General features: G+C 30.7%; 2 protein-coding genes across 2 annotated transcripts; one reads left to right on the plus strand and one right to left on the minus strand.

The window, feature by feature from the left end:
- Positions 1-358: 358 nt before the first annotated feature.
- LOC123894107 (seed linoleate 9S-lipoxygenase-3) lies at positions 359-10,318 on the minus strand. Its single transcript, XM_045944002.1, has 9 exons — positions 10,111-10,318; positions 9,531-9,817; positions 3,087-3,327; positions 2,493-2,816; positions 2,310-2,395; positions 2,102-2,209; positions 1,692-1,996; positions 1,336-1,599; positions 359-1,217 (listed from the first exon to the last, which is right to left on the minus strand). The coding sequence occupies exons 1-9, from the start codon at positions 10,316-10,318 to the stop codon at positions 464-466; spliced, it is 2,577 nt and encodes an 858-aa protein (XP_045799958.1). The 3' UTR covers positions 359-463.
- A 5,976-nt stretch (positions 10,319-16,294) lies between these two features.
- Positions 16,295-20,587, plus strand: LOC123894108 (telomere repeat-binding factor 4-like). Its single transcript, XM_045944003.1, has 6 exons — positions 16,295-16,555; positions 16,644-16,936; positions 17,605-17,689; positions 18,748-18,837; positions 19,967-20,252; positions 20,352-20,587. Exons 1-6 carry the CDS (start codon positions 16,406-16,408, stop codon positions 20,381-20,383), a joined length of 936 nt encoding a protein of 311 aa, XP_045799959.1. The 5' UTR covers positions 16,295-16,405; the 3' UTR covers positions 20,384-20,587.
- The last annotated feature ends 681 nt before the right edge of the window (positions 20,588-21,268 follow it).

Raw genomic sequence — 21,268 nt, forward strand, 5'->3', positions numbered from 1 at the left:
AAGACTATACAATGGTGGATAAATAATGTAGTTACATAGTAGTTTCATTATATATAGCTTGTGAAATTTCAAAATGATTTCACGCCGAAACAGCTGCATTGCGCGCTGCAGCATCCGCAATGAAGGCATTCGCAACATCCGCGACCGCAACCGCATCCGCGACCGCAATTTAAAACCTTGCTCTGAAGTAGAAGCAGATCTCAAATATAGGGTGTTACATACTTTAGATAAGTTCAAATATTATGTCATTGTGGCATTGTATCTTTTACTAAACAAACATAATCATTTTCATTATTTAAAAACCATTTTATTACAAGCACAGATACATTTATTGATGCTCAACAGGAAAGCACTTAAATACAGAAGCTAAAAGAGGCAGGTAGGTGAAGGAATATGAATTCCTTCTTCTGCATATCATTTATTCATAGGTACGATATATATGCTTAAGGAACCATAGACCTCTTCAGATAGAGATACTATTAGGAATTCCTCTAAAAGTAAGTCCTTCCTCACTAGAAGGATAGAGCAAAGTATAAGGCATTTGAACCGGTCCATGACGGTTTCTCAGATTCTCATCATTGTTTCTTTGAGCGAGCTTCTTCTCAATTTCTGCCAACTTATTTCCAAACTTCTTAAAGGCCTGCAATGCCCTTGTATCTGATGTCCAATTTGGATTGTCCCTCTCCCCAAGGTACAATTCATCAGAAGCATGCCTTGACAATATTTCTATAACAGAAAGGTCGATAAGTGTCTGAAACTTCGGTGTAATTGTCTTCAAGTAAGCCTTTTGTGGACTTTTGACTAGTTCATTGTACTCAGGCGAACCTTTCTCAGGCATGAATCTTCGACTAAGAGTTGGACGGTTTAATATTAAACCTCCATAAGAATACTGTCCAAAATTAACAGCTGCATGAAGAGCTGAAGCAATCCATATGACGATAGAGCAAACTTGAATTAGCTCTTCACGAGTTTGCATCTTAGGCCACCATGCCTCGTGCTTCTTATCACCGTGACCAACCTCCACGAGTTCTTTCCACCAAGCTTGGAGTTCAGAATCTTGTCGAAGTGTGTCATCTGTGGTGTAGTACAAGGAGACATAGTCTTGAACCCATGTTTTTATTGCAGCCCATATCTCCAATCCATCAACAGCATAAGGATAGTCCTCTACAACAAGTTTAATGCCATGTGGAGAAGTTGGATCCTCAACTGCCATTCCTCTAAATAACAATTTACAAACAACTTCACATTAATTCATATATAAAGGTTTTCTAGTTTATGTCTTTTACAACCGATTCTACTGAAAACTAAATAACAACTTAACATCTATTAAAATACCTTTTGAGAAGATCAGCAGGCAATGCTTGCTCTAGAAAAACCCAATTCTTGTAAACTTTAGAAGACATTTCCATAGAATATCTTCCCCATAAAAATGTTTTTTCGATGATACCTCCATCGTTGACCAGTGATAGTCGAGCAAGAGAATTTATATTCATGGTGTCACGATAGTGAGGATACAAAAGTTTATAAATGGGGTGAAGATCACTCAGCTGTCTGTTAGTTGCTATGACAAATGGTTCAACAACAGCATGAGTATTTAACCTATTATCATCGAGAATCAAGAATCAAGAATCAATTCATAGATATATGTATAAAAGTATATTATTTAGATTACTTGTCGATAAAACTTATACCAATGGCTGACAAGTTGATGATAGCAGGAATCATTCACAATGACATAAGCCTTGGCCAGTAACCAAATAGTACTGTCTACGCCTTCCAGCGCGGGTTGATAAACATGACTAACAAAACCATGTTCATCTCCTTCGGGGTGTGGCAAACTCAACTCTATGGCCAGTGGCTTTAAAGTGTTGCTATTGTTCAAGAAAAGGATGGTTCTCGTAGCATAAGCCTTCGTGGGAGTTGAGTTTATTCGCCTCAGATATGGCATAATTGAGTCATGATGATCTAGCAGGAATAGTTTCTTGTTTTGAATTGCCTTTAAAATCAAATACAATTGTCATTGTTATTCATATTGGAACAATATGATTATAGAATTAAGCAAAGCATAAAAAATAATTGAATTCACCAAGCAAAATTGTACCTCTTCTACTGTGAGTCCTTCTAAATTAGGCTCAAGATGTTCTTTGGTTATTTTACTGGTGTGATCACCATACACTTTACTATCAAGCTTGCTTCGCGGAGGAAACTCCTGCAATTATAAAATAATGATCCTTCATTAGGTCATCCAATTAACATGCAAAGAAAAATCAAACTTTTAGTTTAGAGTATTTTTTTCTTTTAAAACTAACCTCAAGACGAGATATCACATTTGGATTTACTCCGGCAAGCATTTCTCTCGCAAATTCTTCATCAGTCATCCATGCAGACTTACTCACTGTAATTGCCAAATAAGATTAATTCATGAGATCCATAAGCACTTATAACAATGACATTTTAGATATAAGTACTTTTAAGGTATTAAAATGAAATACCTTGAATTACTTTAGGTGGCGGATACTTGAGGAATTGTTCGCCATCAGTTCGAAAGATTTCTTTGAGCACAGGTAACGGACTTATCTTGCTAAGTACATCAGTTGGCAGCTTAATTCCGCCCTCGTACAATCCATGAACTTCCTCAAAGCTATCAAACTCATTTGGTGTGAAATTTAAATCAAAGATCACAGACTCTAATGCCGGAACCACATTTTGAGATACCGCTTTCAGTCCATAAGTCAGAAAATCTGATGACTTCAAGTGACCAAAAGCTTCATCTCTTGGAAGATACACAGAATCACTCCTACTCTCACTCTTAGGATCTGTTTAATAGCATAAATTTATCATCAACAATAACAAACATCTTGATTTTATAATCAGTAATTAGTTGTTAATTTAGTATTTTTCTCCTCGAGACTTAAACCCTAGTCCTTTTACACCTTAACCCTTAGCTCAAACCAGTTGAGCTACCCAATCCACCTCTGTATTCTTTTATTTCGTGACAATTTGATAAAATTCTAAAAATTAGAAGATAAAACATTATTGAATGTGGTTGTAAACATTATATATACTCAATGTAATAGAAGTTTAACCTTTTCTTGTTGGTTTTCTGCCGGTTCTGCCCCTACGAGGGTAAGGATATGTGTCGGATCCTCCAAGAACCGGACGTGCATGGTTTTCACCTTGATCTGGATTTCCTAAATCATTGTAGACATCATAATCATAGATCCTATCCCACTCTTTGCGTTCTCCGGTTCCATCTCCTCTTAAATTATTCAATTCTTCTTCTCTATAATGGACTAATGGAGCCGGTGTTTCACTTGGAAGATAGGTCTGCAATCAAAAAAATATTAATAATCTTCCTCATGATTTATACTTCCTCAGGTCTTATATATAAGCAAGAATTCATTTTACAGATTCATTGAATAACTGATGTATCTGGTCCATAAAAATTATATATGAGACCGGAGGGAGTACATTAAAGTTCAATAGTTACATAAAGATTCATGTATATATATAATAATATGGGAGCTTCTATGGTGCATTCTTGTTTTGGAATGTTTTGGTGCAGTCCATTTAATTGACCAATAGAATATCAACTTATACCACATCAGCGCAAGTCCATGGTGAACCCTATGAAACTTTAATTTATTGCACATCAGTACTTCATTAAGTTAATATTAAGTATATATTGTAATTGTTTTCTTTTAGAAGCAGCGATACATTATACACAGGAGAAACACAAGCAGGTAACAAAAAATCTAAGACAATTACATAAACTAGCACCTTAACACCAAGCAAAATCTTAAATAAATCAAACCTCAACACCCAACTTTGCTATATATCATTTATTTCTATTCAATTTTGCTGTATAATACCAGAAAATCTTAAACCCATAAGATTTCAAACTCAAAATTTCAATCTCAGAATTCATTGTTTCCAGAAAATTTTATCAAACTCATAAGATTTTGAAACAGAGTAATAAAATCGAGTAGTATTAATGGATTTGATTCATCTAAATCGAGTAGTATTATTGGTGGAATATGCGGCGGTAGCAAGATCTCGTTTTGAAGTTTCTAAAAATTTTAAGTTTAGGTATTTTGTTTTAGATCATTTAAATCAAAATTAAAATCATAAATATATTCCAAATCGTTTTTGTGATGTTTCTGGGTAAGTAATCGTTATTATCGACGTTTAAATGACCAGAAACCGTCGGGTTTTATAATAAAAATCGCGGGTATGAAACCGGGTCGCATGTACCCGGCTGAAGGTTGAAGATGAAGGTCGGTTTAATATATTTTTATTAACACTGGTTTTATAAATATCATATAACGCACAACTAATCACAACTTGCTAATGTGTCGTAGTGGTTGAGACTTTATTCTATTGTTATCACGTCATGGGTTCGAATCCCATTTTCTCCAACTTTTTGTGAAAAATACTGAATTTCATATAAACAGCCTTGAAAATACAGAAAAACTAAAAAAATAAAAGCCACATACACAGGATTCGAACACACTACCAACGAGCCATAAATAAACATTTAACCGCTGAGCTATGGTACTTTCATGTTAGTTATTGCACTCCCTAATTATATATTTCGGTTTATCATGCTGTAATTTTTTTTTTTTGGTTGATGTAATAATTTGTATTATATGAATTAAAATTATTTGATTAGTTTTTATAATTTTTAAGTCATTACCTTTAACTAGAGTATAACCCGTTAGGGTTAATAGTACTTCATTTGAACTTGAGTATAATCTTTCAGATAAATACTATAGTTAACGGTGCTTCATTTGAATTGGAGTATAATCTTAAGCCTAATTATACTTTATTTTTAGTTTTCAAAAAAATTATACTTTATTTTAAAATTTTCAGTTATTATTATAATTTTTAAGTCATTAACTTCCACCGGAGTAAAACACTTAATTAAAGACTGGGGTTAATAGTGCTTTAGTTGAACCGGAGTACAATCTTCAGTCAAATAATAAGGTTAATAGTGTTTCAGTTGAAACAGAGTATAATCTTAAGTCAAATTATGCTTTATTTTTAAATTTTAACTTATTTTTATAATTTTTATGTTATTAGCTTCACACGGAGTAAAACACGCAATCAAAGACTAGGGTTAATAGTGCTTCAATTGAACCGCAATATAATCTTCGATCAAACATTAGGATTAATAGTGCTTCAAATGTACCAACGTACAATCTTAAATCAAATTATACTTTATTTTTAAATTTTACTTTATTTATGTAAATTTAAAGTCATTAACTTCAACCAGGTATTACTTCTAGTCAAAAACTAGGGTTAATAGTGCTTCAGTAGAACAGAAGTACGATCTTCAGTCAAATTATGCTTTATTTTTAAATTTTAATTTATTTTTATAATTTTTATGTTATTAGCTTCACACGGAGTAAAACACGCAATCAAAGACTAGGGTTAATAGTGCTTCAATTGAACCGCAATATAATCTTCGATCAAACATTAGGATTAATAGTGCTTCAAATGTACCAACGTATAATCTTAAGTCAAATTATACTTTATTTTTAAATTTTACTTTATTTATGTAAATTTAAAGTCATTAACTTCAACCAGGTATTACTTCTAGTCAAAAACTAGGGTTAATAGTGCTTCAGTAGAACAGAAGTACGATCTTCAGTCAAATTATGCTTTATTTTTAAATTTTAATTTATTTTTATAATTTTTATGGTATTAGCTTCACACGGAGTAAAACACGCAATCAAAGACTAAGGTTAATAGTGCTTCAATTGAACCGCATTATAATCTTCAATCAAACATTAGGATTAATAGTGCTTCAAATATACCGACGTATAATCTTAAGTCAAATTATACTTTATTTTTAAATTTTACTTTATTTATGTAATTTTAAAGTCATTAACTTCAACCAGAGTATTAGCTTTACTCAATAACTAGGGTTAATAGTGTTTTTGTTGTATTGATCTTATATTCTTTATATATTTTTTTTTAGTAAAATTACAATATAAAACTTGAAACGTAGTTAAAATTATTAAGAATAAATTAGTAAAGTTGGTAGTAATTGATTTTATTATATTAGATGTAGATGGATAATTAAATTGCATAAACATTTTATAACGCACAAGTAATTAAAATTCGTTAATCGGTCGTAGCGGTTGATGGTTATATCTTTACCTATCATGTTGTGGGTTCGAATCCCATTTGCAGCAAGTTTTTGTCGATTATATTTTATAAAAACAGAATTGAAAATGCAAAAAAAAATTAAAAGCACATTGCCAAGTTTCGAACACAATACTTGTAGGCTGTAGTGTAGCACGTAAAGGGTAACTTAACCACTGGGCTATGACAATTTCTTACTATTTGTTACATTGCCTTATTATATATTTCAGTTTATCTGGCTGTAATAATACTTATTATATGGATTAAAATTATTTGCTTATTGTTTATGCAATTTAATTATTCTGAATTATATGTCGGACTTAAGAATATACACCGGTTTAACTCAAACACTATTAACCCTAAGGGTTATATTTCAGTTGAAGTTAATGACTTACAAATTATATAAATAGAGTAAAAGTTTAAATTTAATTAATTAAAATGTAAATTTGATATTTAAAAAAAAATTAAAAGTTAAAAGACTAAGGTTAATAGTGTTTCAGTTAAACGTGAGTATAATCTTAGGTCAAACTATACTTAATTTTTAAGGTTTATAAGTTTTACTTAATTTTTATAATTTAAGTCCTTAACTTTAAGTGGAGTATAACTCCTAGGCTTAATAGTACTTCAGTTGAACCTGATAATAATATTTAGACAAATATTAGGGTTAATAGTGTTTCAATTGAACTGGAGTATAATCTTAAGCTTAATTATACTTTATGTTTAAAAATTTTAAGTTATTAACTTCAACCGGTGTAAAACACTCAATCAAAGACTATGATTAATAGTACTTCAGTTGAAACAGAGTATAGTCTTTAATCAAATACTAGGATTAATAGTGTTTCAACTGAATTGAAGTATAATCTAAAATCAAATTATACTTTATTTTTTAACTTTAGCCAGAGTATTACCCCGAGTCAAAAACTAGGGTTAACACTACTTCAATTGAACCAAAATATAATCTTCAATCAAAGACTGTAGTTAATAGTGTTTCAATCGAATTGGAGTATAATCTAACTCAAATTATACTTTATTTTTAATTTTTTTTATACGATTCATAAGTCATTAACTTCAACCAAGTATTACCCTCAGTCAAAGACTATGGTTAATAATGCTTCAGTTGAACCTGAATACAATCTTCAGTCAAAGACTATAGTTAATAGGTTTTTCTATTTTGTTCCTATGTTTTATTCTAATTTTTAAGCATATCCTATTTTTTATTGTATTTATCTTATATTTTTTATTTTTTTAATATTTTTTTTGTGAAATTACAATTAAGGATATACAACTTGGAACGTGATTAAAACTAAAAAAAAAAATTAATAAATTTGATAGTAATTAATTTTAATATATTAGAAGTAGATAACTCTCGATCGAAAACCACAATTAATAGTGCTTCAGAATAATTTTATTTAATTAAAATTGTTGCGGCTACTCTTTAATCATTTAAGTTAAATCAAAGTATAATCTCAAGTAAAAAAAAATTGTTGTATTCATCTTATTCTTTCTATAAAAAATTTTATTAACTAAACTTTATATAATTTTTTTTATTATTTCTGTTTTGTTCATATTTTTATGCATAGATTAATATATAATCTTTTTGTTGTATTTATTTTATTCTTTCTACATTTGTGTTGTAGTTTTTTTTTTCTTTTTGTAAAATTGTGATGAATGATTAAAAATTTGGAATATATTAAAACTGATATGGACAAATTAATGAATTTGGTAGTAATCAATTTTTTTTTTGTCAGGTGGTAGTAATCAATTTTATTGTATATATCTATATTTTTCTATATTTATTTTTTATTTTTTTAAAAAATAAAATCTTTACGCATATAGATTGTTCTATTTTGTTCTTATTTATAATATATTTTATTCTCATTTTTAAGCATATCATTTTTTTGCTGTATTGATCTTATATTCTTTCTATATTTTTTTTTTAAAATATTGTTTTAGTAAAATTACAATATAAAACTTTAAACGTGGTTAAAACTACTAAAGATAAATTAGTAAATTTGATAGTAATTGATTTTATTATATTAGATGTAGATAGATAATTAAATTGCATAAATATTAACAACAATTAACTTTAATTCATATAATTCCTTCAAAAAAAACTTTAATTCATATAATTATACATTATTAAAATGATAACACCACATATAAAGAGATATATATATATGTTCTAAATTAAAAAAAAAGTGATCATAGCTAAGTGTTTGTGTTATTTGCCCAATTTCTAATGGTCATGGGTTCAAAGCCCTTGTTACGATTTTTTTCTTTTTCTGTAATTTGAAGGCTAGTTAAAAAAAATTAATTCAAAAAATATTGCAACAGGGACTCGAACCCTGCACATGGTGTGCAATTGGCAAGGTTGTGAACCACTCGGCCGCATGATATATATTCATATTATTTGCGATATGTGTTATATATACAACTAGTATTGATAGAAATATTTATCATCATCTTCAACCTCCAGCCGGGTCACTCTGACCCAGTATCGGACCCGCGAATCCAATATTTAACCCGACGATTTCATGTTCATTTAAACGTCAAAAATAACAATTAATTACCCATAAGCATCACAAAAATCATTTACAATATATTTATGATTTTAATTTTAATTCAAATGGTCTAAAATAAAAAACCTAAAATCATATTTTTCAAAAACTTGAAAACAACTCAGAAGTTACCCAAACATTAACAAAGTTGTTGCATTTGATTTGTTGATGCAGTGATATGTTCGTTCTTATTTTGCAACTTTAAATCCAGATCTGTTATGTTATAATAAACTCAAATCTATTTTGTGTAACTTTCTTTTACGTTTTTTTTACAACCAGTTGGATTATTAGATCTACACCATGAACTTTTCCTTTAATAAATCAGATCCAATCAATTAGGATGAGGATGAAGAAATATTCTTTTGATTTATTTGTAAACCCATATCAATGATTATGATGGTAGAAGACAAGTTTTTTTTTTTTTTTTTTTTTTTTGTAATATGAGTGGAAGAAGCCATTTGAACTTTTTTTGTTGGTGATGAACATGATGAACAGAAGTTCAGAAATTGAAAATCACGATGTTTGCTTAAAAAAAAGAAAAGAACCATGATTTTGTGAAGTTGTTGTTTTTTGATTTAATTCCAGTTGTAATTTTATTTTAATTAAAAATGAATTAAATATTGGGATAATTTTGTAACTTTTAATATGTTAGGGACTTAGTTGAAATATTAATAGATGTAAGGATACATGGTAAGTACCATATATGTTGTTTGTACCATATAATTCAAAGCTAGTCAACACTGTATTCTGATTGGTCAGATTAGGAATGTTTTGATACATTCCAACTAAGGAATGTACCATAGAATTTTCCTAATAATATACCTGATTGACAAAGAAAATTCTGTCATTTTTGTAGTGTTTAGCATTATATATCCAAGAGTTGCATACAAAGTAAATGCTTCCATGATTTGGAATGTCTTCAAGAGTCAAACTCACAAGGAAAAACTCAGTTTGCATAAAGTTTTTTATGTAAAATGCTCCAGGAATTCCCATGTCATCATCCCATTCAAAATGAATTTTGAATGCAGATTGTCCAGCTCCCAAAGTTGGTAATGAAGTGATTATACCTTCCAAAAAAGTTGCTTTTCCAAGCTTCCCTTTCCCATTTGCTAACAAAATTAAAACAAAAAATTATTAAATGTTTGTACATATATAATATTATGAATTTAAATAATCAAAGTTTCATTTTCCAAGCTCAAATACTATTTTTTGACAAAGTTAGCTCAGATGCTATCTGAACCGTCCATTAATCATACTATGACGCTGTACTGTTAACATTTAATAAAAATCAAAGGTTGAGATCAAACAGCACCATTCGGAGGGGATCCAAACTTAAGTATATTGAATAAAAGTAACTAATTAATAAAATAAAAATTAAAGAAATGAAGAAATAATTAATTACCATCAGATTTGGTTCCACTAATCAACTGAAGAGAAACAGAACGGCCTAAGAAAGCAGTGAGATTATCAAGTGTTGAACCAAGAATGTCAAAACCTTGACCAATAATTCCACCAACACTAGTTAAACTATTTATATCCAACACATTCTTTCTCATCAACACCACTGTCCCTTTTACCTTATGACCCCTATTCACTATACCTGAAAACATCTTTCTTTCTTTCTTTCTTTCTTTGCAACTTTTATTTAATTTCACTATATATGATTCTCTTGTAATGAGAATTCTTGAGGAAATGTGAAACATAGCATAGCTCTATTTATAGTGAGGAAGTATAAGAAATGCCAAAAAAAAAATAAATTATTAATTATAAAACTACTTTATCATTTTCTCCATTTTTTTTTGGGTCTTGTTAACATGTGCCCTAAGGGCACATGTTAAGATATACCAAAATAGAAATTCAACATTTAATGATATAAGAAATTTAATGCTTCAAAAGTCAAAATGCACAAATTAGCATTTAATAATTTCTATTTTTGTTTCCTTAACATGTGCCTTAAGGGCACAAGTTAACATTCTCCTTTTTTTTTTTTTTTACAAAGCGACAAAAGTTTGTAGTAAAATTAACTTTAAGTTACAATTATTGTGAAATCAATTTTCTATGATTGTTTACTGAAAAATTAATGCACACTGACTCCAATGTGCAAAATTTCATGCGTGCATGCAAAAGAACGAAACAAACGGCTACTCAAAAGTCAATCACGAGTTCAAACTATTTTATTGCTTCGTAGTATTTTCTTTTTGTTATCATGATATTGGTACAAAGTTTTTACAATTGTTAGCGATAATTAATCTCCATTGGAGAATCTGTGCGGCACACAAGACATATTCTCTCATTTTAACCGAATTTTCTCTATACGCATGACCTACACTAGCTAGAAATCGAACTTCTAAAAGTGGACCAAGACCTTTACCGTTTTTTTTTTGTACAAAAAGGGGGGCAATGCCAAAAGAAAACAAACTAACACATTAAACGAATGTTCCGAAACATGCAAGCGCCGGAGATGTCATAAAAAATGAGACTTCGAAGCTCTCGAGGAGGAGTCTCAAAAATACGTAAATCAAAAGAGTTCAAGGTTAAGCTGAAATTAGCTAACCAAGACTTTCACTACTTTAATCAATTCATTGTTGATATAACTGTTTTATTATTACCATATCTAAGGGTCTGTTTGGTTCGAAATAGAAGGAGGGGAGGGGAGGGAAGGGGAGGAATTTTAATGGAGGGGAGGGGAAGTGAGGGGAGGGGAGGATAATATTTATGTTTGGTTCAAAAGAGGGGGAGGGGAGGGGAGGTGACAGATTTTTACTAAATATGTGTTTGGTTCACAAGGGGAGGGGAGAGATTCTAAAATTAATTTACTTTTTTATCCTTGTCATCTTTACAAAATCTCAACATTTTAAAATTATTCAGTATTCACTACATAAACAATTAAATATGAAAATTCAATAACCGAAAACTCCAGAAATAATCAAATGCAAAATTCTAACAAAATTTTTTATGTTCAAAAATATTAGAGCACTTCTAAAATATAATGTGTAGAATATGAAAATATGTATAAAACAATTTATTGATAGTTAATTTTCCTAAAAAAACTTGTTGATAGTTTATATATATATATATATATATATATATATATATATATATATATATATATATATATATATATATATATATATATATATATATATATATATATATATATATATACATGTACAGTGCAATGAATTAAAAAGTGTTCATTTTATTATATATAACAAAAAAAGTATTCATCCAAAAATGTTGTAGGATAGGTAAAAAATAAAAACAAGTATCTTGTAAAAAAAAAGTACATTAAAACAAAAAAAAAATAGTACAGGTAAAAAATAAACACAGGATGTTAGCAACGTAAAAAAAATGGCAACAAACAAATAACTTAGTATGATTTAATATAAATTTTAAAAGGAAAGTTTTGGTATTTTCAAATAAATATGAGGATAATTATGTCAATGTAATTAAAATTATAATAATTCATCTCTCCTCACCTCCCCTCCCCTCCAAATCCCCCCAATTTGGGGGGAAGCAAAAATTGGTCATTGGAGGGATTTTGCTCACCTCCCCTCCCCTCCTCTCCCCTCATAAAATTTGAACCAAATACAAAACATTTAAAATATTCCATCACCTCCCCTCCCCTCCCCTCCAAAAACCCCGAACCAAACATACCCTAAGTTTTATTTTATAAACACAAAATGAATTATAAAAGAGGCAAATTCTAGCATGCACAAGTATACCATATGGTGCATGGTAAGTTAGCAATTTCATTATAACAAATACGAATTATACAAAATCAATAATGTAACGTAGTTCCCATTGAGATCACCGAACCAAACTATGATCATAATTAGAAGTGTATATAATGGATGCAACTTGTCCGTAATGAAATTTTGAGACCAAAAGTTTGGTAGATAATATTTTTAGAGACTAATATGTCATATGATGATTAGAAATAAAATTTATATTCATAAGAAGAGTATTCATTAATCATCTTTTAAACTAATTAATCATATATTTAAATTGTCTAAACTGTTTACGTAAATCGTAGTAAAAATTCAATATAAAATATCAAAATACCATTTTTGTAATTAAATTGTAATATTGAGTCAAAAAAAATTAAATTGTGATGTATGCTAATATGAAGACACGTCCGAGCACAACATGCATTATTTAATTTTATTTTTTTTTACTAAAACATTATTTATTTAATTTATGAAGTGAAATGAACACCTTATATTATTTGATTTTTAGGCACTTGCCAGATCATAGCACAAGTGTCAACCAAATTGACAAACACCGGTGTTAGAACGTCGACGCACTCAACTCATACATACTCAAGTTCTATTTTATTTTATTTTAATTTTTTGGTATAAAAGTTCTATTTAATTTTTTGGTACAAAATTAAGTGACATTGAGAGTGTTAATTTAGAGGGCTCCACCTCTCTGAGTTTGAGGTTGTGAGGTGTCTAAAGAAGTTCATGCAAGAAAGACAAGGAACGCAAAGTGCCACAATCACCGAGTGCATGCACAGAGAAATTTGGACATACACATATTCATGATTCAATGATTCATTTGTAGGGTTTGTTCCATTCCAAAACTTTGGTAATTTTAAGAAATAATAAAGATCGGTAAATTAAATTATTTTTACCTTTACTTTATTAAGAAAGAAAAATGCATTTAATGTTTTAGTTTTTATAAGGGTATAAAGGTAAAGCATCATTGAAAGATCAAAGATTTGAAACGGAATTACTATTTTGGTTTGAATGCACTTTAGAAGTGCATTTTATTGTAACTAGAGGTGTCGTGGTGGTGGAGCTAGAACTTTAGTCTAACTAGGGGTTTAAATTGTTGAAATCTTGAAACGTTTTGTTGGCTAATGGTGTAACATAAATAAATTAGGGGATGGATTCAAAATAATACATAAAAATACATTTGCAATTTTTAAGTTTAGTTGAAATCACTCAAACAATCTGATTTTTGAAAGGCAAAGAATATATTGATTATGGTTATGGAAAATACTACAAGTAGTACTTTTCTTATAAGTTGGAATTAAGTACTAGTGGTATTATCCCCACTAATAAGAATTTAAGATAAAAATGAAAACAAAAAATTTGTCGCAAAATACAATCCATCGGATTTACAAACTACTCATAAAATAGACACGGTAACCCAACATGTTTTTTCAAAAACCATTGCCAAGAGATGCTTTTGATTGAGTCGACAATCCCTGTGGCACTTTGTTTTTTTTTTATTTTTTCCTGAGAAATTAAATCATTGCGAGCTTTCCAAATAACCCACAAAGTTGTATGTCATATCAACATTAACCCCTTAATTGCCTTTTTATACCTTATGGAGAAGCTACAATTCTCGAACAAAGTGAAAAGGTCCCCGGCAATACCATCGAGACGAGAGTGGATTCCCTCATGTGCATATTGCACTAGAGATGGAGCGGTGTAGATCACAACCCTTGATTGTTCTTGCACATAAGGGTTATGTCACGAGAGAGAATCCAAATTTCATTGAGACACCTGGTCAATTGAAAATTTTGTGCTCCTCTGTCTCGCTCTCAACCATACAAAAGGGGCATCTCGGCCCTGCCCTATTTTGAAAGACCCCACACAAATCTAAATTTCATTTAGTTGAAGCCGATGTTGAAGCAATTGCCAAGAAAGTATGATCACTTTTAACGGCACGGACTATCGCATAACCTCCCGAATAATTCCCCCTTTGTCGGCCCCATGAAAAATGAGAAGGAAAATTGATGGAAAGATAAATATGCACCGAGTTAACGGTAAACAAACACACACATCGTCAAGATGATTGAGTTTAACCGGTAAACAAAAGTCTTCGCCATTGTAAATTTTAGTTCCAACTTTCAATTCCCCAATCCTTAAACCCTTGTCACCAATCCTAAATGTCTTGGGAATGCAATCATTAAAGGCTTGTCACACCAATCCTATGGTCTTCCCAAAAAAGAGTGTCTTCTCCATTACCCACTTTTTTGTTCTTCAAAATGTCTTCCGGCTAATCCTCATCAAATCCCAGAACTATTCTCACCTTATAAAATCCCTTCACTAGATTGAAGCTTGGTTTGGACGACAATAATTGGCAACACCCTCGTCCCATGTGTTTACGGGTTCGATTTGGTCAAATTTGACAAAATATAATCTAATACTCAAATCAATTGATAGTTTTTAGTTTGAATTGAATTTTCAACACATTCTTTTAACGCTGAAATTGAATAAACCAACCCAATCATAAAAATGAATTGGGTTGGATTTGTAAGTCTTGGACAAAAAATGATTTTAAAATTTTAAATAAAAAGCAAGTTAACACATTTGTGGTTTTTTTTTACGCATCATGCAATATGTAAATTCATATAATTTAATTTACAGAAACATATCGTAACTGACAATAAATTGGCATGTGGAATGGAGCGGAACGGAACAAAGTTTATATTCCACTATTTGGATATTTATGATGGAGCGGAACAACATTTCCATTCCACTGTTTGGAAATTGAATGAAATGGAATAAATTAAAAGTTTTTATTCTATTTTTACCCTTAACTCCTAATTAAAAAATTTGTATTTTTTAATAGAATTTTAATTAAATAGAATAGGCTGAACTTTTATTTCAAATTTTTTAAGTGTAGTTATATTTCTAGGTTTTTATGAATTCTTATTTCTAGTTTGATACTTTAGATTAAATTATAAACATAAACCAATTTAAATTGAAATAACAACGTCTGAAAAAAAAAATGTCTCATTTTAAAAGATTCTGACCCGTCTTAATGATTTTAACTGACTGAAAATATTATAATAACTGTCTTAATGATTTTAACTGACTGAAAATATTATAATAACATGTAAACAATTATAAAGTATATTTTGTTCTTGGTCAAAAACAATTAAAGTATATCTAATGGTTTTTATGAAAAAAAAGTATATCAATTGGTCAAATAAAAATAAAATCAAAATATATCCGGTACATCGTTTTTTTTCCGGTAACAACTAACAATCACAGTACCGTCTAAAAAGAGAAAAACTACAATCATAATTTCAAGTTCTAAGTCAAACAATATGGGCACACATTAAATATACTAAGCAAACGAAAACTATACATATTCGCACGATAGAAAATAAGAAAAATAAACCCACATGAATCAAACAAAACCATCCATATACGAAGAAAAAGTAGAAAATAGAGTCAGAACAGACACAAATACGAGGAGAAATTGGAGAACAATAGGAGAAGGGACAGTTCAAAGTGATGAAATAATAAGGGTTATAGAGTAATTATGTAATTAAGTGGTATCATTCCATTGCATACCTCCTAAATTGGCGGGAATGAAAAATTGAAGGAGATGGTGGAATGGAATAGGTTCCATTATGTTTCATATCACTCCATCCATTTTTGACAAATTCAAACAATAGAATGTTACACTATTCCACTCCATTCCACTTCATTGTATTCCATCAATCTAAACATAGCTTTAGATTCCTTAAATCACAAATTTTTTTATTGAGATTAATTATTCGAGAACATAAACTTTGTGTATATGTCATAAATAAATAAATAATTAAAAAAAATTAATATAAACAAATTTGCACATAAAAAAAAAAAACAATAATCAGAGAACTTGACTATCACTACACAAAGTACGAACCTGTTGAATCGAAACTGAAAACAGTAATCAGAGAGAGAGAGATGGGAAATCAAAAGCAAAAGTGGACGGCGGAAGAAGAAGAAGCGTTACAAGTCGGCGTTCAAAGATACGGTGCCGGAAAATGGAAAAACATTCTCCGTGACCCTGAACTTCAACCTAAACTCATTAGTCGTTCCAACATTGATCTCAAGGTTCCTCTATTTCCTTATTAGGGTTAGGGTTTAGGGTTTCTATTCTTTAATTTTCAAATTAAATCAATCAATTTTGTTTATTGTTCAGGATAAATGGCGGAATTTGAATGTTTTCCCTGGTCAAACTGCTAATGCTAAAGCTAGGGCAACTCCTAAGGCTAAACCATCACCATCAGTTGTTCCTGTTAATGCTACTCTTTCTCCTTCTCCGGTTACTGTTATTACTGCTGCTGCTACTCCTTCTCCGGCTACTACTCCTGCTCCTGTTAATGCTACTACTGTGCATAATGTTTCTCCTGTACCTCAAACTACTCAATTTCAGACTCAGACTCCAACTCGCCGCCCTCCGCAAAATGATGATGATGCTAAAATTCCTCCAAAGTATAATCCTTTTTCCGTTTCTTTATACAGTTTTGTGAATTGAGTATAGAATTTGTTTGTGAAACACACTTGGGTTGGTGTGGTGGTATTGGCTTGGGACCTGGGAGTGTGCTCCTCCTTAAGGTCTCTGGTTCGATTCTCTCTGATGCCAATTTGGATGGGCTAATTTTTCTTCTTCGAAAAAAAAAAATGTTTGTGAATTGAGTGTGCTCATTTGATATTTTGAAACGGCCAAAGTCAGTAATTAGTTGTTAATGTTAGTATTTTCTGATTCACCAAGACTTGAACCCTGATCTTTTTACGCCTTAGCTATTTTAACCCTTAGCTCAAACTAATTTAGTTACCTAATCACTCAGTATGCTCATTTGATTTGGTATTGGATAAAATAGAAGGATGAGTTTAATGGGGATGTATTATCAGGGTAAACTAGTTTTACACTGAACATTCAATAAGAACTCATCATCTTCTGACATGAACTGAATTTTGAAATCATCACCATTTAAAAATACCTGCAAAATACTGAATTCTCATTGGACTTTGGTGTAAAACTTGTTTATAGCGATAGTGCATGTCCCATTTTAAACACAATATGTCTTATTTTTTTATTATTTGTCTTGTCAATCAAGGACATTTTATGAGGGATTCTTTGTGCTCGTTATTTTTATCAGGTACAATTCAATGATATTTGAAGCTTTATCAACACTCAAAGATACCAATGGTTCTGACTTAAGTGCTATTGTTAGCTTTATTGAGGTGAGGCGGTTTTCTAGGGGTGATGTTTTTCCTATATTTGACTACTTATGATCACGATTGTGTGGATTGTTTGAATGACTTGTTTCTTAGATCAAGTAACATAGATTTTATGAATTGAATTGTGGCTGTCCAATTGGGCTCAATGACTTCCAAATGCTTGACTTGCATAATACTATTGAACTGTTTTTTATATGAGGATATATATAATCCTTATAATGTAAGGCTTGTTCGTGAATTTAAATATCCTTATGTCATCTATATTATACAATATACATTCAAAATATCAAAAGTGTTTTTCTTTTGGTGGAAGTGTATTTTGAAGTATTCATTGGCATTTGCGTAATATGTAATGCCAATCATCTGGGTGTAGTATGCATTTGACCGTGACAACTAATTAATACAAATTGGGGTTGCAGTAATTTGAGGTTCCACAACCTCCCAATGCTCAAACTCATTTCTTCTTATTTGGCAGCATGCCTTATTTCTCCTAAAATAAAAAATGGGTATTTTTAGAGGGCTGAAAATGTTATTTAAACCTAGTTTGTATTGGGTATAATTGCAGCAATGAGATTTGAGCCTAGATCTCATAGAAAATATCCAATTTCTTTACCACCAGTTTAATATCAGTGGCTTTGCCATTTATTTTTACATGGGAGAATTTAAAATCAGTTCGTCAACTCAAAGACCCTTCTAGGTTTTTTTCCAAGTGTAAATTATATTCACTCTAGTACGACCTTTCAAAGTAGCATGTTTATTTTTGTGATAGTTACAGTTTATTTTATTCCAGTTGCGAAAATAAAAATTATTTGCCATGTAGATAGACTATATCTGTTAGTTATGGTCGTTTTGACCTGCATATTTGGTCAAAATAAAATACAAATTGAGATTGTTGCAATCTCTCGTTTTTGTACTTATGGGAGTTCGGTGCTTGGGATGGAAACATTGTTTACTTTGCAGCATCTATTGTGCATATTGACCTTTTAAATATGGGGTATTTTCTATTTCTAGTATGTTTTTGTTTTATACTTTCTGAGAAATAATGACTCATAATACTGCAGCAAAAGCACAACCTTCCTCAAAATCCAAATTTCAGAAAGACATTAGGTTCAAAGTTAAGAAGGCTTGTCAGTCAAGGGAAACTCGATAAGGTAAATCAGTCCTCTGTACGTGTTGGAAGTATTATATTCTCTGTACTTTTCCTTATATTGCTGTGTGTATATGCTTAGAGTTTGTGACTTTAGAAGCATTTACATATATTATTAGTTACTTATAATACTCTAAGCACACGCACACACAAAATATAAACTCCAAAGTCACACACACAGGATAAGTTACTCTGTTTTGGTAGTTACGTATTTCTGATAGAAGCATTTAAATAAATGTGATTCTGTTTTGGTTGTTAGATTTATATTCACGTAGCTGATAGTTAATTCAGTTAACTCTAGGCCCGGTCTCTATAAATAGATATCCACTGTATTCCAAAGTCAGTTAACCAATTTATAATCTATTGAATTGCCTTCACATAGTTACTATTTATAATTTTCCCACATCTTCTCGTCACTTTCTTTTAAAAATTGTACATCGTAGTATTTTGTTTTTCATATTTAAACCTTGAATCATTTCCTTTATATTGATATTATATGATCCCTAAATTACTGATCCCCATTTTCAAAGAAATTATAGTATTGCTACTCTACAATTTCCTTCTCGGTCCTTTTATTTTTATCCTTATCATGTTACCCTGTTGACTTGGCTATAAATATACCTGTTAGAAGTCGGACTATTACGTAGCAGAATTTGAACATACTGTTGACAACTCTGGACATGCCTCTGTTGGAAAGCTATTTTGTATTAACAATAATGCTTTGGTTTGCCTGTCTCAAATGGTTTGGGAAAAAAAATGCTCTAGGATTAATTGTAACAGGATAATATAGACCCACCTTTTCCAGCACATAAGCCAAAATTGTGCATGTTTAGCTAAATGATCTGGAAGCTTGTTTTCTTGATTCTATGTTGCTTGAGAGTCGGAGAGGGGAGATAGAGGAGCGTAGAATTATATGCGGATACCATGCTAGAAAGATTGAACTAGTGAAAAATGGAACTCAATTCTTATTGAATCAGTAGAGTGTTTGGATCCAATTCTAACTGCTAGATAACAGAAGTAGAGTGTTTGTATCCAATTGTAACTGCTAGATAACAAAACAGGGAAGAACCAACTGTATAAACTATAACTGCCACTCAACAGATTAAAACTAATCAGTCATCTAACACATGCAGGTACAAAATGGTTACAAGTTAAAGGATACCGCAATAGAGACAAAGCCAGCTGATGACACAAAACCACCTGCACCAAAAGAAGAAATGGATCCACCAGTGTCAATTAATACTTCGGCATATGATGATGCAATGAGAGAAGCTGCCGAAACTGTAGCCATCAGAATTGCTGAAGCAGAGCATAGGTCATTTTTGGCTGCTGCTGCAGTCAAGGAGGCAGAAAGATATGCAAAGTTTGATGAGGAAAATGATGCAATGTTAAAGTTTGCAGAAGAGCTTTTAGAAAAATGTACTGCAGATAAGCAACCCTATCTACTCATAAATAAAATTTTCCATACATAATTATGCAAGTAAAATGACCATTGTTCTTTTGGTTCTATGATGGCAGGCAAGCTCGGTGGAAATGTTCGCTTTGCTTAAATTGGTAAATGTTAGGGTTACAATGTTTTTGTTTCTACTTGTAAATTGGTCCATCTAGTGAAAAATGTTTTTAGACGCCTCCCCTCACCCCTGATAGAAAATTTAAACCACTGTTAGCTTAATTTTTTGTATGTGAAGTTCCTTTGAGACCAATATTGTGTTACTTTTTTTGGAATGAAATCAGTCTATGTGAAAATGATTTAATTTTTATCTATAGGAGGTTGGATTTCAGACAAATTCTCATAACTTGACAACACTTGTTAGTAACATTCATTCTACTCTGGATTAAAAATGTTAGGAATTGTTAGGCGATAAAACCGAATGATTTCATAGATGTTTTTGCAACGTATATTGCAGGTATATTAAAACATTATGATTTTGCTTATCAGCGACTTCTTTTTTTGAGATATACAACAAAGGTCATACCCATAGAAGAAGATTTATCAGTTTTTTTACAAATGGTTGTGCAAAGGTTATACAGAATATACATGTGGGAAAATGAAGAAAAGCTAAATATTTTTTTGAAATGCGACTGTGATTGTTGTAAATAAGCTATTACTGAAACGTAGTTGTGACATTGCAACATACAACTTTATCACCACCAAATTACTATTTTAAGTTATTCACGTAATAATTTGTTATTGTTATTATTATAAAACTATTCTCCAATAACATAATTAATAGCAACGTACTAACAATTTGTTTTATAATTCACACGATTTCACTGTTAAAACATGACTTTTTTTTAAGAAAAACTAATTCAAGGGCCAACCCGCCCCCATTTATTCAATAAGCAAAATATGGTGAATTAATTTAAAAGACTGAGTTCAAAATCTCAATTCAAACCATTTAAAATAGCGGGAACCGGAGGAATCGGCTCATTTT

The sequence above is a fragment of the Trifolium pratense genome, linkage group LG7, assembly GCF_020283565.1.
Source record: "Trifolium pratense cultivar HEN17-A07 linkage group LG7, ARS_RC_1.1, whole genome shotgun sequence".
Lineage (NCBI taxonomy): Eukaryota > Viridiplantae > Streptophyta > Magnoliopsida > Fabales > Fabaceae > Trifolium > Trifolium pratense.

Bases quoted from the DNA above. Each gene is read 5' to 3' on its own strand.
- LOC123894107 (XM_045944002.1), bottom strand. From the start codon at position 10,318: ATGTTTTCAGGTATAGTGAATAGGGGTCATAAGGTAAAAGGGACAGTG. The intron at 9,818-10,110 runs GTAATTAATTAT...TAATTTTGTTAG, and splicing joins TAGTGGAACCAAATCTGATG to CAAATGGGAAAGGGAAGCTT. The intron at 2,210-2,309 runs GTTAGTTTTAAA...TTATAATTGCAG, and splicing joins ATGTGATATCTCGTCTTGAG to GAGTTTCCTCCGCGAAGCAA.
- LOC123894108 (XM_045944003.1), top strand. From the start codon at position 16,406: ATGGGAAATCAAAAGCAAAAGTGGACGGCGGAAGAAGAAGAAGCGTTA. The intron at 16,937-17,604 runs GTATAATCCTTT...TATTTTTATCAG, and splicing joins GATGCTAAAATTCCTCCAAA to GTACAATTCAATGATATTTG. The intron at 20,253-20,351 runs GTACTGCAGATA...CTATGATGGCAG, and splicing joins AGAAGAGCTTTTAGAAAAAT to GCAAGCTCGGTGGAAATGTT.